The 19,273-nt window shown below is 38.7% G+C and overlaps 1 protein-coding gene across 15 annotated transcripts in view; it reads right to left on the bottom strand.

Annotated features, from left to right (window-relative positions):
- LOC125460757 (potassium voltage-gated channel subfamily C member 2-like) overlaps positions 1–19,273 on the bottom strand; it is a 225,633-nt gene that overhangs the window by 30,487 nt on the left and 175,873 nt on the right. For 4 of the 15 annotated variants that reach the window (XM_048548637.2, XM_048548621.2, XM_048548618.2 and 1 more), the window contains 2 exons: positions 19,110–19,162; positions 14,488–14,544 (listed from right to left, as the gene is read on the bottom strand). Coding sequence is in view for 10 of the 15 variants with exons in the window: in XM_048548630.2 (XP_048404587.1) it covers positions 14,425–14,544; positions 19,110–19,162 (173 nt within the window). In the remaining 5 variants the exon portion in view is untranslated. Of the gene's footprint in view, positions 1–522; positions 599–699; positions 744–11,497; positions 14,545–19,109; positions 19,163–19,273 lie in introns of those variants that run through there. The other 11 variants (XM_059652477.1, XM_048548623.2, XM_048548630.2 and 8 more) reach the window with 10 other exon arrangements.

The following is a 19,273-nucleotide window of genomic DNA, read 5'->3' as shown; positions in this document are numbered from 1 at the left end:
ATCTCTGATTAATGCACCAGGCAAAGTTGTGGTTGAGTAGATGAAGGGGTTTTGAAGTGTAGGGCTAAAGGGCTTACCTACTTCTATTACTTCTGGGGTTAAATCCTACAGCACTGAGGTGGGTCTTTTAAACAACCCCTTAAGAACCTAGCAGCCCTTATATCTGCTTCTGAACTGTGGAAACTGGGCCTGGCTCCAGCATGCAGTTACTCCCATGGAATAGAAATCCAATAGTTCTGAGCAATTTTACCAGAAACAGGTGTGCCAGGCCAGGAACTTGCCCCACACAAAGCCACCTCTGGAGAGAACATCTGAGCCACTGTAAGAACCAATATGTCAACATTCCAATACAACATCCACTCCTTCCATCATTGATGCACAGTGGTAGCAATGGGATGCATTGTACTGAGGTAATTTACACTGACTGTTTTGACAGCACCTTTTAAAACTCTATTAGGTAGAACATCATGAGCAGCACGTTCATGGATACACCTCCTGAAAATTACACTCTATGTCACTCACCATCCTGCCTTGGAAATATATAACTGTTCCTTCACTTCCATTGGGTCATATTCGAAGGACTCCCTTTCTAACAGCACTGTGGGTACACAAAAATACACCATATCGGTTATAGCAGTTCAAGTCAGTGGCTGACAACAATCTTCTTCAGGACAATCAAAGATGGCCAGTGATGCTTACCCATTCATAATTTTTTTAAAAATCCATGCTAGGCAGTTTGTAATCTGTAATAGTCATACAAATATTGAAATTATTGAGCCTTCACCAACATAATCACTGTACGCCTGAATAAACAGTTGACAACCCATTTTGTTTTCAGAATTGATAGAGGCATGTGACAAGATTGCTTGCTAGCATCCAGGTTATTCCATCTATTTTTAGAATAACTTTTTTTTGGGTGAAATGGAAAATGTTGACATTGGTATCTATGTGGGAGGAATGAAAATTAACAATCTGGTATGCAGATAGTGTCATATTTCTTGCTGAATTTAAAATAACACACAGATTCATAGCAGGTTTTGGATAATGTCACCTACCAAATTGAGCCCTTGGATTATGTTTAAATCTGGAGAACACACTGTTGCAGACAGTCATTAAAATGCAGCCGGAATTCAACATCAAAATAAGTCAAACTCAACTAAGAAAGTTTGAATCTTAATTAACCTGCTGCCTTCATGAAAGGATTATGGACATACCATCTTGTAATTTAAAATTGATTTGGACTGGCAGACATTGTTTCGTGGTATCTGTGAGTTTTCTGTAAAGTAAGGGAGCAAACATAGCTGATCACATTCCTAATGATAACGCTGAGATCGTGCCTGATTTGCCTATGGATAGCCCCACTCTAAGGTGCTTTCACTGTGTGTAACCTACATTTTTTCTGCAGATATATGGCAATGGGAAAACTTGTAGAAATGATAATTGGGACAATATTAACAGTCATTTGGAAACGTGAGGATTTGTTACTGCTAACTTATGTTCAACTACATTGATTAAGATTTTGGTGAAGTAATAGAAAGTGTTGATTTGGGTAATGTAGTTAATGTGGTCTACAGGAAAATTCCAAAACTATAGGGAACAAATGCTAATAAAGCCAGAGATGCTCATTTTCTGTGAATGAATTAAAAATTCAAATATTTTAATTGCATTGCATTTGCTTACACTGACCTATGACCATAAATGTCCCTCAGACGCACTGTTACTCTATTTTAAACCTTCACCCCTCAAAGACAGATGTAACCTGAAGGATTTTCAGTGCAACAGTCTTTTATTAATGTGACCTAGCGGGGACACTGATCTGTTCTGCTGACTCATCTGTCGAGTTTTCTCCACTGCTGCAATAAAAATCTCCTGAAACAGAAGTAAACACAGTAATTCTATTATGCTGTACTTCTAACACATACACTTTCCTGGAAGAATATTAGCACAGTGGCTTGGTTAGCACTGCCCAACAGCACCAAGGTGCTAGGTTTGATTCCAGTCTGGGGTGACTGTGTGGAGTCTGCATGTTCTCCCTGTGTCTGTATGGGTTTCTGCCGGGTGCTCCGGTTTCCTCCCACAGTCCAAAGATGTGCAGGTTAGGTGGATTGGCCATTCTAAATTATTCTGCATTGTCCAGGTTGGGGAGGTTAGGTGGGTTAGCCATGCTGAATGTGGTGTTATGGGGATAGGGTGGGGATTGTGTCTGGGTGGGGTGCCCATTGGAGGATTGGTGCAGACTAAATGGGCCAAATGGCCTCTTTCCACACTGCAGTGATTCTATGACTATTTTTGTGCAAACATTTAACACCTGGATCAACATTACATAGAATTACATAAAATGCAAAGCACAAAGCAGACCATTCAGCACAACTTGTTCACACTATATACATTTCCCATATTCATTAATATCATATTTCTTGAAGTATAATGTAACTTTCTAAAATTTGTGATGTATTTTAAATTAAATATAACTGTGATTGTGTCGATCATTACATAGCCTCTTTTACAGAACTGTATCATGCTATCATTTCAAAAAAATATTATTTTTGGCTTATATGTTAATTGATAAATACTTAAAATGCTCAAAAATCAGTGTCATCGTCACGCTTGAAAAATGATGCCTGATATTTATGTTTCCTTTCAATTGGCCAAGCTGAGAGACAATGATTGATAAGTTATGCTTAAGCTTACATGCATTTTCACATACATATTTGGGAAGAGAAAAGCTACACAGTAGCTGTAGCAGTGAAATACGGAAGTATTGTTATAAATATTCATTAGATTTTATCAACTTGCAACCATTTCAGGTGCAGCAATTCAACTTTATTTATGGAATTTTCAGTGTCAAAATGCAAGGTCTTGTCAAAACAACTTTATCACTTAGGGTGTGAAACAGGGAGCCCTGGAGGAAGCTGAACAAATTCAGAACTGTTCTATGTTTCATGTTATGTTTTGAACTTAATTGAGTAGACTGCACACCTAAAACCCTTATCATCAATTATTAAAATTAACTTAATATTTTATAATTGTCCACATCAGACATCCTGTTGTTCTACACAGAAGCATAAAAGGGTATTTTATCATCAAAGGATGATACAGTAGAGAAAAGGCAGTAAAATTTTTTTTAAAACGCAGTATAATAATAATGTTACTGGAGCTGTAATACAGAGGCTTGAGTTTATTCTCCACAGTAGCTGCTGTAATTTAAATATAATTAATAAATCTGCAAAACAAAGCTTGGCTCAATAATGATCATTTTACATTCTGGCTTCTTCCAGAAATTGCTGCTTCTGTGTTGCTGACCACTATCATTAAATGCTGTAAAAATCCATCTATGGATAGGTTTTTGGGGAAGGGAAATCTTCCATCAGCGTCAGGCGTACGTGTGACTTCAGACTCAAAACGACGCGGAAAACTGTTAATTGCCCTCAGAGACGGCCAAGAAATTCACTCAGTTCAGGGGCAGTTAGGAATGGGTAACAAATGCTGGTCCTCCCACCAATGCCCACATCTCAAGAATGAGAAAAAAACCCAAAAATCAATGTTGGCTCAGCAAAGGCAGAAAGCGTCGTGGGAATAACTATTCAATTTGTTCAGAACATGTTATGCATACTGAGAATTTTATTTTGAGAAATTATAATAGGGAATGGCAAACACCAAATCTCATTTAAACCTTCACTCTCTTTGATTTGTTAAGGAAGTTTTTAGTCTTCTGTAAACTTGTTGACTAAAATCTTATGAGTGATAATGAGAACTGCAGATGCTGGAGAATCCAGGATAACAAAGTGTGGAGCTGGATGAACACAGCAGGCCAAGCAGCATCTTAGGAGCACAAAAGCTGATGTTTCGGGCCTAGACCCTTCATCAGAGAGCCCAAAACGTCAGCTTTTGTGCTCCTGAGATGCTGCTTGGCCTGCTGTGTTCATCCAGCTCCACACTTTGTTATCTTGACTAAAATCTTATGGTTATTACAGATATTAGAATGATCAGAAATTGTAATCATTCATCTAATACTTCCACTGATTTGGGGCAGATACAATGGTTTTTGTCAATCAGTTTATGTATAAAAGGTTGAGTAGCTACTTTCTATTTCATTTGATGAACTGAAGAAAAGGTATTCCATTCTCAATGATAAAGAAACCTAATAAAATTGAATAAATTTTAATTTATAGGGTGGAAATTACTGCCTTGGAGTAAATGCTGCTTACAGCAATATCAATTGGTTGAAACTTTGAAGCCAGCATTGAAGGAATCTGCTCACAAGGATTTTTAGAGTGGCACAATGGCTCAGTAGTCAGCTGGTAGGGTTGGATAGAAGGCTCGTCAGAGGGTCGGTGTGGACTTGATAAGTCGAATGGCCTGTTTCCACACCGTATGGATTCTATGATTCAATCTTGTGATTTACATGGCATAGATCTCTCCTCCCTTGCTACTGCTTTTAATTCAATACAAATTCAAAGAGATCTCAAGACATTCAGCAACTGTGAGGCCATCAACCAGGTGAACAATCAATCACAATAAAACATATTCATAGACAGAAAACCAGGAAGTAATGTGCACCAGTTATCCTTTACTTTTAATTAAAATGTTAAAGAACAAAATAAATGATAGTTACATTCATATGGGATTAACGTAGAAACTTAAATGTCTTGAATAGACTTTTATTATTTTGAGAATACGACTTAATGTGACAATTTGACATTCCATTAATTAGAATTACAGAGCCAGTAATGTTGTTGAGCAGAAATTATGAACTTTGCATTTTAAAAACTCAGTCACAGTTCATTCAACAATGTTTAACTTTTTCAAAAAGTATCTTTTCACACCCAGCCTCCAGGCTTAGAGAGGCAATTTCTCATCAGTTTAATGATTTCTCAAATTTTCAACAGCATGGGGGGACACAGAATCATTGATGGTAACATCCGAATTTCCACATGTAGTTGCAACTGTGCATTAATGTTACAGCAATAACATTGAGGAATGCAAGCCATTGTCACGACCCCAAAATTACGGACTTTATTTTTGTTCTAATAAGCACAGCAGACAAAGCCTACCAGTCAGGGAAGAGAGTAAATAGGAGGGTGTAAAGTATTTTAAAAATCTCATGGACTCAGAGTACTGTAATGAAATGGCATATTCATAATGCAATCTGAACCACCCATTATCTTGCTGACTTATTAGGTACTGAGGAGTGCCTACAGTCAATAGTAAAGAGAGAAAATTGACAACCTTTCAATTTGTGGTATTTGTGTAAGAGATTCATTTTTCATGCTTACTACAGGATAAACCAAATCAAATGTTGCCCATTTCCAATCTGGTTGCAATGCGATTGAGTCGATCTGCTTGCAAAAATCAGACGGGTGTTGCCATCAATTGTCAAGCCAATAAAACATAACAAAGGATGAATAAATAAGGAAGCTACCAGACCTGCCAAGTTTCTTCAGAACTCTTTGTTTGTATTTCAGATTTCCAGCACCTGCAGTATTTTGCTTTTAATAAAAGCATGCGAGTAATGAGAATGGGACTATTTTTGCATATACATACTGGTCAATTTTGTTTCTTTTAGTTGAATCTGTTTGTCAAACAAAGTGGCATATCTTAACAACTGGTAAGCTCAAAGCAAGGATATATAGCGGACTTTTTTCCCATAAGGTAATAGAAATGTGGGCTTAAGTCATGCCAAAATTTTCAACAAGAGATGGCAACGTAGAAAGATATGGCAAAGTGTTACTGTGGGCTTTTCAACTTGAAAGTTACACCTCAAATACTGACATGAAATTACATTTCCATGAAATACCTTCATCATTGTGCATTTAGTAGAATAATTAAAAACTTACAGTTTACACCTAACCACCCTCAATATTAACACGGAAAAATGATCTAAATGGTGATGAGGAGCAAATAGCAAGCAAGGAAAACAGAAACTAGAAAATAAGATGGAATGCATGACTAAAGTAATCTGTGGATAGACAGAAACTGGGTTAATGTTTTATGGCTCAGAGCTTGGTCACAGACATGAATCTTATTTATTCTTTTGACAGGATGTGGGTATCACTGGCGAGGTTGCGTTCGCTGCCCAGCCCAGTTGCCCTTGAGAAGATGTTGGTGAGCCGACTTGAACAACTGCTGTCTGTGATATCAGCAAACCAATAATGTTGTTAGGAAGAGAATTTGATCCTGTGACAGTAAGGGTACAGTGATATATTTCCAAATCAGAATAATATGCGACTTGGAAGATAACTTTCAGCAATGGTGTTCACACGCATCTGATGACTTTATCCTTGTAGGTGGCAGAGGTCATGGATTTAGAAGATGGTGTCTCAGAATTCTGGTGATTTGTTGCAGGGAATCTTGTAGCTGATACACACTGCAATCATTGTACATTGATACTGTAATGAATGAATGTTTAAGATATTGGGTGGCTTGTTACTCAAGTGGATGGTACCAAGGTCTTTGAGTCTCATTGGAGTTACACTTATCCAAGCAAATGGAGAGAAACCTTTTGATTTCTCAAGTTTGCTTTGCAGGTGGTAAACAGGCTTTGGGTTGTCAGGAGGTGAGATACTTATCACTAAATTCCTAGTCTCTGACCTGCTCATTTAAAGTCATAGAATCATACAGCATGGAAACAGACCCTTCGGTTCAACTATTCTCAACGCTACATTATTTATATGGCTAGTCCAGTTTCTGGTTAGTGGTAATCCCCAGGATGTTGATACTTGGGGTGTCAGTGATAGCATATCATTGAATGTCAGGGGGAAATCATTACAGCCTCCCTCGATCATGCCCTGGCACTTCTGTGGCATGCATGTTACTTGTCATTATTGACCCAAGCCTGAATTTTGTCCCAGTCTTGTTCATATGAACACCGACTGCTTCAGCATTTCAGGAATCATGATATTCTGTAATTGTCAGTTAGCCTTCCCCTTTCTGATCTTATGTTAGAAAAATATCATTGTTAAAACAGTTGAAGATGGTTGGGGTGAATAAACTATGCTGAAAAACTCCCGCAGGGATGTTCCAGGATTGAGACCAATTGCCACAACTATTTTCCTTTTTGGTAATTATGAATCCTTCCAGTCGAGGGTTTCCCTTCAATTCCCATCAATGCTAGTTTTGTTAGGGCTCCTTAATATCGTAATCTATCAAATGCTGTCTTGATGCCCAGCGCAGTTATCCCTACTTCATTTCTTGAGTTCAGCTCTTTTGTCCATGTTTGGCCAAAGTTGTAATGAGGTGAGGTGAGAACGTTGAATGATGTAGAACCCTCAGTGAGCAGATCATTACTGAGTGAGTATCATGTTACAAATTGGTTGAAGGCTGGCATCTGTGATGCTAGGGGCTTCAAGAGAAATCTGAGATGGATCATCCATTCACTATTGGTTGAAGTGCTTCAGCCTTACCTTTTGCATTGATATCATTGAGGATAGGAATATTTGTGGAGCTTCCTCCTCCAGTAAGTTGTTTAATTGTCCACCAATAGTCACAATCAGATATGGCAGCACTGTAGAGCTTAGATCTGATCAGTTAGTTTTGGCATCATTTAGCTCTGTCTATTACATGCAACTTCAACTTTTTGGCATGCAAGTAGTCCTTTGTTTGTAGCTTTACCAAGTTGACATCACATTCTTAGGTATGTCTGGCTCTACTGCTCCTGGCATGCCTTCTTCATTAAACCAGAGCTGATTCTCTGGCTTAGACATGCCAGGCCATGATATTAAACTGTTATGAAGGTTTTAAATGTCAAGTAATTCTCCTTTTCTACAGATGCTGCCAGGCCTACTAGGTATTTCCAGGATCTTGTGTTTTTAATTTTGTCTTGTCGAACATGAAGTTGCTGCATGTGTTAGGATCTGGGGAGACGGTACAGCAACCTCCGAAGGGGAAGGGTACACTTCAGTCTGAAACAGCTGGATTATTTTTGTGGGGGCTACAGAAACACTTGCTTCTTGTGACTTCACAAGAATACATTTTTTTTAACCGAACGTTGATAGCATCTTTGTCTTGCTTCATAGATACTGCTCAATAAAACAACTGTTTCAGGTGGTCTAGACAAAAGGCCATTACAGAAAATAGGTTATGTTAAGCTTGTGTAGAGAACTGCTTTGGGGAAAATTGGCAAGGGCAGCAAAGGAGGGATGATGGAAAATATTTTCATGTTGTAAGTATTTGGAATCTGGAGCTTACAGCCTCAGAATGCATCAGAAGTTGGTTCAACTGAGGCATTCAATAGGGAATTGGATTATTGTCTGAGAATGAACTCTATGTGGGATTATGGGAGCAAGGCAGAAGAGATAAACTTCACTGTCAGAGACTCAATATGGACACAATGGGCTGAATGGTCTCCTGTGCTACAATTGTTACATGATGCTGTTCTAACGGGTTTTAAGGGCTTTATCTCTGTTTTTGAGTCAGGCAGGTGTGGGAAGATTCTGACCGGGAGCAAAGGTACCAGAGTTTCTGTCAGTTTGAATATCCTATTATTTGATTGTGACAGCTGGAGAGCTTAATATCTCAACCTCCTTCCTCCTTTAGTAGAGTGCGACAAGAGAAGAGGAGATTGGAGTTTCTGAAGTAACAAAAGATAGCTGGGAGTTCAGTCAGAATGCATTTTAGCCATTGCAGCCAAGAGGTATACAGTTGATAGTAGTTGTCTTTATCCTAAGATGGGAAATTTCAAGATCATGAGGCACATTTTTAAGTGAGAGGAGAGAGATTTAAAAAAGACATGAAGTAAATTTTTAACACAGAGGGTTGTTTGCGTGTGGCGTGAACTTGCTGATGAAATGGCAGTTGTGACTACAATTACAACATTTGGATATACGAATAAGCGAGGTTTGGAGGGATATAGGTCAGGAGCAGGCAGTTTGGACTAATTTAGATTGGGATTATGTTCGGCATAGACTGGTTGGACCAAAGGGTCTGCTTCCATGCTGTATAATTCTATGTCTCTATAAATGAGCAAGTTGAGTCCAACAGTAATATGATAACTATTTCTCCTTGAAGTAAGAATCTTTTGGAGAACAAAGTTGTGTGTGATTATTTTAAAACAGATTTGGAAATGTGAAGTTTTGATCATAATGCAGTTGATATCCAATATAAGCATAAGACTGGTTTTATGAAATAGGAGCAGAAAATGAAATGCGTTGAATACATTAGTCAAGTAAAGAATATACTGTGCATGACTAAGTTTAATCCCTTAAGCATTTTCAGGTTGAGAAAATGTGTCAGTATTGCAACAAAGCATCATGGAGAATGGTGAAAGAAAGGTTAGCTCCCTTGTTTTTTTAAACAGAAAATTAAGTGAAAGTCTTTTCAAATAATTTCAAATTTGACAGAGAATCATAAACAGGTTAGGGGACAGAAAGAGGCTGTTTGATCATTCGGTCTGTACCAGCTCTGCCAGAATATAATTCAGTTTATCCCACTGCCCCACCCTTTCCTCCTAGCCCTGCAATTTGTTTCTATTCAGCACATTGTCCAATTCCCCTTTGAAAGTCAAAATTGAACCTGTCTCCAGTACATTGTCAGGCAGTGTATTTCAGTTCCTAACCACTCACTGCATTTTCCACCACCAAATACTTATTCCTAAATTGGCTTCATTTCTGCTGACAATCACCTTAAACCTGATCGTCAAAGGGAACAGCTTCTTTGATTTGCATTTAGAGCCCTCATAACGCTGAACACCAAATTACTTCTCAACTTTCCCTTCTCTAAAGAGAACAATCCCAGATTCCCTAATTCAAGCTCAAAACTGAAGTACTTCATTCCCAGACACTTCTGGTAAATAATTTCTGCACCCATTGTAAAATAGTCACATTCACAGTTTAGCGGCATTTCCTTGGTGAAGAGTAACTACTATGTGAGATACTGCTCCTGGACTGAGAAGAAGTGCTCTTTGAAGATCACTTGGTGGCTACGGCTTTCCACTGTGAGCCCTCCTCCTCCTCCTCCTCCTCCCCCTCTGTGCAGAGCTTGTCTTTCTTTACTGCTTCTGTTTTATCCCCTCATTATGCTGTGATCCAAGAGGTACTGCAACAATAGCTCCAACAAATGGGAAAACCTTTATATTCAGAGTTCTTTAAAATGCACCCAACTCTTTGCAAAGTGGTAGCAGCATTCCCTGTTAAGTCAAAGGTCATGCAGGTGTAAAGACAATAAGTACGCAGTCTAATTCTTGAGCAACAATTAAACAGACCCCAGCCATATCTTGCTTACACCTAACTACACCTCCACAGACCCTCACTTGATGCTCCTGAACATCTAATTTCCCTGCTGCACAATACCCAGCACTGGTCTGGACCTGAGCCCCTTTCAATCTGATATTCTCTACTCCCCACACTGGACACAACCTGCACACCTTCCCCCAACCACAACTACAGCAGACTGGAAGGTTTTGTTACTTATTTTCTTGCTGCAGTTGCTGTAAGCTGAGATTTTTTAATCAGTAAATCAGAAACTTACTTTGTAAATGTGAACCAATGCCTCCTGCAAACAGGTGAAAGTACCTGCAGTTAGAAAGCCGGGGGCAGTACATTTTGATAAGCCAAAAGGATCATCTAAGTGAACTCTCTGGACAGGAACTGCCAAACTCTGTTCCCCGTCTTTCCCTCCGCCGATAACACACGGGATTTTCTCTTTATATGTATGCAGGGAAGTCTATAAGTAGGTTAAATTTTTCACTGGATGAGCTACATGTCAACAGTTCCTATTTCTTTATCTGTAGTTAGAATCTTTTTATTGATCAAAATAGCAATTATTGTTAAGCACTGAAACTTGCTCCATGCTTTCTGTCAATCCAGGTTTAGAAGTCAGGGTGCTTAAGGATTCTGCAATGTTTATTTTTAAAAAAAATTTTATCCCAACTTCAGGAGTAGCAGGGTTTTAATTTCAATCAGCCACCCCACTGAGTCACAATACATGCAACAGGGGCTTTATTGCCAAGAAGATGTACCCATACTGAGCAGAACATACACACTTTTGATACTAATGAGATTATACTTCTACTGTGTGTTTAAAAAAACTTTGAGTTTGTATTACAAGCAGTTTGGTTTGTTCCATTTTATTTCCATTTCTTTTCGTAATAAACTTTTGTTTGTTCGCTCAAACAAAATCCACAGAATTGTATGCCAATGTTTCAGCAAGAGACCACTTTAGTAAAATCAAAATAAAACAAGATATGATCTATTAAACCTGGTTTCAGTCTGACTCCTCCAAGAATAAAATTGATTGGGATAATATCACTAGCCAAGCTCAATACAAGACAGATCCCCTTCAAGAATGAACTAGGTAATGGAAAATGAATAAAAACCAAAAGAACTGCAGATGCTGTAATCAAGGGGAAGAAAAGATGTTGCTGTAAAAGCTCAGCAGGTCTGGCAGCATCTGTGAAGATAAATCAGAGTTAACATTTCGGGTATGGTGACCCTTCCTCAGAACCAGAGCTCTGAGGAAGGATCACTGGACCCGAAGCATTAACTCTGATTTTTCTTCACAGATGCTGCCAGACCCAAGGGAAAAGAAATGCTAGAAGGTAGCAGGAAAGTGAAATCATAAAATAATGCTGTCGAATTACACACAAAATTCAAGATCTCCCCTGCTAGCAGCAAGTCTACCTCCACCGGATGGATCACAGCAGTTCTAAACAAAGGCTCACTATCACCTTCTCAAGGTCAATTCTTGGCCTATCATACCACTGATGCCCACATCTCTTGAAAGAATTTACAGAAAATGAGCACATTAAGTAATGCTTGATCCTGCTTTGATAAAGTACTTTGGAACAATTTACTATGTTAAAGGGGTATGTTACTTATTGTTGAATCAGTGAGTGGAATTCTGACATTTGCATCTAACCCTTTCACTTCTAATCAATCAACAATCTTGGACATCTAAGACACACATGAAAGCTTTGCTTTCGAAAGGTTTGCCTTTTGCCAGCAAACAGTAGACAATCATGCGCAACATCGCCTCAATTTCCAAAGTATGGATCCGGTGGTAAGACTGCTTTAAGTTGGGAAATTGCACCAATCATGTTGGTTAGTTCAATGATCTATTGCAGTATCATCCAATGCATGTAAAAGTGAGAAAAAATGGCATTTACTAAAGATGTTGAAATATCTCTGATGATTTCCTTTCCTCACTGAAAATATTTAGGAAGCAACACAAAAAATCTAACACAGCATAATTATTCTCTTTCCAAATATCTTTCACAATCAGAACAAGAACAACGTTTGCTAATGATTATAATTGTAGCATATGGGAGTTTCATTTTTTAAAAAGGTGGTGGTAGAATTGAAGAGGGAAACTGACAGGGTTTCAGGAAGGAAACAGCAAAAGCTGATAGAAATAATTGTTCACCACCTCAGGAGGGAAGTGATGACTCAGAAAATCAGGGCAGGATATGAATCCTGAGATGCTACAATCTCAGCTTATTAAAACCAGATGTTTCCTATATTTCAAGGGTGTTAGAGATGTTCATTGTATAATGGTTTAGCACTAAAATAGGATGAAATGGAAAAGCATCAACATTACTGAATGTGCGCAATCATACTGGCGAGGAACCAGCAGAAAGTAATCATGCCATAATTACAGACTGAAATGTGAAATGAGCATAGGCAAATTGGGCTGGTTTTCAAGTCCATGAATGGAGCCAGTGGGTGGTGGATTAGAATCGTACATAGCCAAACGGATAAACTGACCAGCAAGGATGTCGAGGATCTATCTTACTCAATATGGGTGTTGAACTCCTGACCCACATTAGTTTAGCTCGTCAGTTTGGGTAAACAAAACCCTTAGACTGTTACTTACAAAAACAGGAAAGCATACAGCTATAAGGTAACCAAAAATGTATTGTGTTAATATATATTAAAAATGTAACAATTGGAATGTTTTTGATGCATATTTAAACTATCTTGAAAAGTCTGTGGGTCAAACAAATAGAAGGTAATACAAAATGCTTGACAGTTTCAAGATGGAAAAATAGTTTTGGAATGAGCATTGGAAAGATACAATAAAGCTGGATATGTCATACAAGGTGGATATGAGGTATTTAACCCTTCTAGGACAGAGGCCCTCATGCCTTATAAAAAGAAGTCATACTCATTATTATATGCCAATGCTACGAGACATGGCGACAGAAGTGGAAGAAGATGCACCTTCAACTGGCAAAATATGCCTAGCCTTCAGTTCCATTAATCAGGGTCATGGTAATGCATGTATTTCACTACGTGCTGCTGGATAGCCTGCTGAATATTTATTTCTGGCCCAGGCATACTTGATTCTTTTTATTGCTGGCCATAGATACGGATGGAGAGAAATATAACAATTTATGATTCAAAGCACTGGCAGGCTCCAGAGAGAATTTCTGTGGGAGTTTATTCTCTCACCTGCAGTAACGTTGTCAGAAGAGCCTTGGAAACCCCAGAAAAAATGCTTAAATTTGGGGTCAATATTCAAAAATTCCCTATCTAATGCCATTGTGGGAATACCATTGCTGAATAATCCAAAGAGGAGGCTCAGTCCCAACATCACCTTCTCAGGTTATCTATGGATGAGAAATGAATCTGACTTTAGAAACATCACACAGATATTGAAAGAAAAATACAAATAAATCTCATTGCTTCATGTCTGGGAACTTGTTGTGCACCAATTGGCTGCCACATTTGGCTAAATATTAGCAGTGTTTGCACTTGAAAACTATTTCTTAAGCTGTGTAACTACCAGGGGAATGCTACTGAAGTGAAAAGCACTTTACCATACAGTTCTACAGCTGGCTCCCATATACTCAGTCCCACACAACAACGATAACAGCTTATTACAATGTTGCAAACTACATTGGAAGACATGTCTTGGAGAGAACTTTGTAATGTTAGTCACATGCTTGCCACTTTAAGCCTGGGGCAATAGTCTTCCAATAGTGACAACAGGTCATGACAAGACAGCACCTCACAGCACCATGCATTCCACTCACCAGCTTACAAGTTGCAGCAGTTACACACATCCCAGCTTTTGCAAGATGTGAGCTTCAGGAGGTAGTAGAGGCTATATCAGAGGGCACATACGATGAAGACTAGTACTCACAAAAAAGAAGCAAGAATCTTCTGATTTATATCAGGACACCATTACATTGGGCAATTGCAGGAATGCGGTGATATTAGGTTGCCATGCTACACTTAAATTACCAGTCAGCAGAAATACAGATGATATATCACCATTTTCCATACATCTGTGAACATCACAGTGGATTGTAGCACTGCAGATAATGCCAGCTCGGTACCAAAACAATAAATGCTTAAGTCTGTCAGTGTTAGTGTCAATCTGGTGGCACAGGTGATAGCAGGTTTCTCCAACATTTGGCACAGTTCTGTTGTTACTTCCACTGACAAGCTTAAACTACGCAGACGCCGCACCTTGGATCCAGGATCCTTAATCCAGATAAATCCATCTCTGTCTGAACATGTGGCTTGGATGGTGATGGTGAATAACTGAAGTCTTCCACGGGATCAATCTTACCTGCATGGCAGCCATCCACTCCTCCTCTTCTCCCTGAAGAAAACATAAACACAGCAGATTCCCATAGGGAAACATTGTCACAATTTGTAGGACCTATTTTAATGTAGCATCATGGAATTATGAGTTATTTATCCCATTGTCTTTGTATAGGCTCTCTGATCTAATTATTTGTACAGCTCTTAACACATTGCTCAGCAACATTCTACTTTGCAAGCATTTATCTGAGTCCATTGACAAAGTTATTATTGAATCAATCTCTGCCACATGTTCAAGAAGTGCATGCTAATTCATATCAATTTGCTGCATCGTCTTCCTCCTCCATTTTCTTTCCTACTATGTAGTCAATTAATTTATAAGAATTTTGTTCTGGTCACCAACCCTTCTGCCACCAGGAAGCATTTGTATTTATGTATTATGTCTTATTTACTCATGATTTTGAGAATCTCTGATCTATCCTTCACCTTCTCTTCTCCTGCAGTCTCAGAAACTTTAGCATTCTTTTTTCACCAACACGGGGGATCAGAAACACTTACAAAGCGTCCGTTCAAGTCTGGCCTTAAAAATCCTTTCTCCTTTAACTGAAACTGTTGTATTTTACATCCCTATTGTAAGTGCAGGTAACTACTGGAAGCCATAAATCTGACCTCAAAACTGAAGAATGCCAGGACAGTTGACTGGCATTATAAAAGTGCTGAAATAAAGGGACTGTCTGTTTGCATCATACACAATACCGACAAGAAGCAACATACTAACAGGCTTTGATCCATTAAGTCTGTTTTACTATTTTTCGCCATATGAGCCATGAAGATTCAACACTCCAGTCTCCAGTGCCACCAACACATTGGCAAAAAAATAGACATTAAATATTTTACAAGTGGAACCCATCAAATGGGTAAACCTTACACTGGTGGGTTGCACAGTGATTTCTTTGAAAGAAGCATACACTTGTTTTTAACTTTGATCTTCAATTAGCTCTGCCACGTGGGGAGCAGCATCATTCCATATTTCTGTCTCTATCAAAAGCAGTGCTATGGTGGCATGACTTCTCAACACCCATATACCAATTATTTGGCTTCAGAATTCCAATGGGTTAAGCTCTGAAGACAGTGAGTTGTTAGGCAGAGCTGCAGTGTAGTTTTTTTCTAGCTCATGCCTTTTATATTATTTACATTTTAAATATGGCTGCAATAGACCCACAGCTGCACCCTTCAGAAAAGCCAAGTCTGTTTAATATTAATCTCCTGTTATATACAGAAACGCAGTTAACAGAACAATAGGGCTGGTTATTTTGATTCTGTCAGCAATAAAAAGTCACAAATTGGGTTTTCACCGCTTCTAAATTTCACTTTAAATATATATTAAAAAACATAAATTCCTTTGTGTACTTTTTTATCAAACAGGTTACTATGTTAAAAGGATCTTTAGTTCATTATTAATAAAATTCCTAACCTCATTTATTATGTCATTATTCTGTTACAATATTGCATAAAAAATTCCACCACTTAGCTTTACTTTTCATTGGGCCATATTTATTGATATTCTATTTTACGGAATGGATGTTCTCACTGTGCAGAAATCAGGGGGTATTCTTGTCAAAAGCGCACAAAGACATTTTTTTCTGCATTGTAGATAATCACCTCAAAAAGATAAAAATAGTAGAGGGAAACTACTTAGCTCATCTATTTAATATTAGAGAAATCCAAGGTACCTCTAACACAGTGCCAGTGATTCTTTCTCTCCTACGCTGCTGTGTGTACAATTCTAGATATCAATCAGTCATTGTAAGAACATTCCTTTTGTAAACATTTATCTGTGTTATCTTTTCTGTTAGCTGTGAAGTAATGCTCTCGATAGCATTTCGTTTAGATCTTATATACCTCTATGCATGCCTCTCATGTACCTTATCTCTCGTCTATTTCCATAACTCATATTTAAAAATAGTAGTTACAGAAGGGAAATCTCTACGACAATCTCAGTACATGGCTGGATGGCTAAATGACAATAATATCCGACACCAGGATCGACTAAAGTCCTTTACCAGAGTAAAATTTACACTTGTAGGTTTACTGACTCCAATCAGAGGGAATTCTTTAGAACTATTTCTTTTGGGTACGATATCAAACGGGTGCTTGACTGGCACTTAACAGGAGAACAATACCCAAGTGCTGCAAATGCCTCAAAATTTTGTTTAAATGTTGCAAGCACAGATAGCTTGCCTCCTGGGAGGAAGACGTAGGAACACAGTGCAGCATAAATAGGCACAACATGGAGCTCTGTCACTACCTATTGGGCCACATGGAAAATAAGGGCTGAAAAAATCAATCTGTACTTGCTTTTGGGCACAGGAGTTCTGATTTATGACCTGCCCACACCGGCTCCTATGAGGCAAGTGGTTCGTATAATTGGTGAATGAACAAAGAACTGCTTCTCTCATGCTGTTCAATGCCCCACAGTACCATAACTTGTCTATTTGCACTCTTTCGCCAGAACCCTTGCCTGAAATCCAGGTATTCTCTCAGCCTCGTATACCATCTGGTCATGCTAGCCAAAAACATAGCTCCTTCTGCATCTACAGACGTCCAACAGTTTAGTTGTGATTGTCAGGTCTCCTAATGATCACTACACCACAGTTACTCACGTTCAACCTCTCCCTTTGCAGGAGAAGATACTCCACAACTAAGTGGCAGCAACACAGTTGTTTACAAACACCTTGTTCTCTCCAAAGGTGAAAACATCTGTGAATTATCATTAGCCACACTGCCAGTGTCGCGGCTCTTGACTGCCAGCCCGGCAGCTCAGGCTGCTGACCTCCATGCCAAGGTGATGCAGAAGGGCCAGAGCTGCTCAACAGGGTTTTGCAAGACCAGCTGCAATCTCTCTTGGTAAAAGTCAACAGAATTCCATTAGTTGTGCTGTTTGAGCTCTTTGAGTAGCTACTTGAGTAACATTGTAGAGAGGCACTAAATCAGAAGGCATCTGAAAGACAAACATTCAGCAAATACCTGAAGCTGAATGGTTCCTTTTTGCTCATATAACACGACTTCTTGCTTGACTAACTGTCATGACAAGACTTTTGGTGATGGCTTTCCTATAGGCTTTCAATGAAGAGGATACTGCAATGGGAGGTAGCAGATGAATTGGGAGCATTGCGTGTCCTATCGCAATGCTGGTGAAAGGAAACTGTTGCAAGGAGTTAGGCATACATGTGCAGCCCATTTACTAGCAAATGCATTCTAGATACTTCTTCCCTGCTACTACCCCTTTCTCCCTTTGCACAGATCTTCCCATTTCTGTACCTCTGTTCTCTCTGTTATGTCGTTGGCCAACATGTACAATAATAACAACCAGCACCATACTGCAGGCTTTCCTTATATTGACTGGTCATGTATTCCTCTGCCTTCCAGTGAGGGTACAGCATCGTTCCATACCAAATCAAGTGATTCGACATGACAGTTCACCATTCACCAAAACAAAAAATAAAATCCGCAGTATTTCAATAAACTTGGCAAACGTGGAAATTTGTCAGAATTTGTGAGGTTCACTTTGGCAACTCGTACATCAAATCAACCAGGAAAGCTGTGTGATATCACAATCTGGGAAGATTTGGGCACTTGAAGGTCTATGTGAATATTCTATCCATCAGGGGATACCATGCACCCTATTCCAGGAGTGGACCGGGGATACTGTGAGTCACATTCGGCTTCTAGCTTTGACTCAAATAATGCTCTAGAACAAAATCTCTTGCTGATGACTTCAATGAGCACAGATCATTGGAAAAACAGCCCTGAAGGCCCTGAGGTCTTCATAGAATTGATATAAAATAAGAACTAATTTAATTCCACTGCTCAACCCAACTCAGACTCCTATTATTAAATCTATTTATTATATCCAACGAGCATGTTACATTTTATTTAATTAATAGAGTGATTATTCCTGTGCAATACAAAGGTTTATGAGAATATGGAATGCAACACTGCTGTGATTATTTCAACTGAAATAATTGTGCCATTTAAGAGAAAATTGAAGAAATAATAATGGCTATGGGGAAGGAGCAAGGAAATGGAATGCGAGTGGGTAGTCCTGACGTGGAGTTGGCACTGACATGTGCATGGTAGGCTGAAAACCCTCTTTCTGTGCTGGGATTTCACAGCCATCAGTGATTACCATTGGAAAATCGCCAAGTAAGTTGTCGATTGACCCTGGGCTATTGACTGGGAAGAAGCTGAACACCCAAAAGTGATCAAGCTGAATTCTGAATGTTGTAATTTATCTTAGATATACTGCTGTAGAGACAGAATAAAAGCAAGAATGCAATGCTGGAAATCAAAATTGAAAGTTTGGATTAAGGTCCTACTGCTGAAGTGTTCACCTGCATATTGTGTCTGATCTTCATTAAATAAAATCTGATCTGTGAAACGTCATTATCAGGTGAATTGTTTGTTTGCAAAATAACTCTAAATTAAAGCTAAATTAAAGGACAGCAGACAGCATGTTCCATGACTTGAGCTCGTCACCACAATCAACTGAACGTGCCATCTGTTGTAACTTTCAAAAATGTTACTTGTTTTAATATATGTATAAAGCAAAAGAAAACTCACCTCATGATGAAATTCAGATGTAATGAGCTGAGCAGTGGTAAGTTCTAGAAGCCCTGATTGGCACAAACAAAATGCAATCACAAGTGTACCATATAACTCAAATGAAGTGACATGAATTTTCATTTGATTAATATCAGGTAATAACATCTCTTGATTAAATTAGA

Source organism: Stegostoma tigrinum, chromosome 18 (genome assembly GCF_030684315.1).
Source record: "Stegostoma tigrinum isolate sSteTig4 chromosome 18, sSteTig4.hap1, whole genome shotgun sequence".
Lineage (NCBI taxonomy): Eukaryota > Metazoa > Chordata > Chondrichthyes > Orectolobiformes > Stegostomatidae > Stegostoma > Stegostoma tigrinum.
This window is presented reverse-complemented; position numbering and strand designations above follow the sequence as displayed.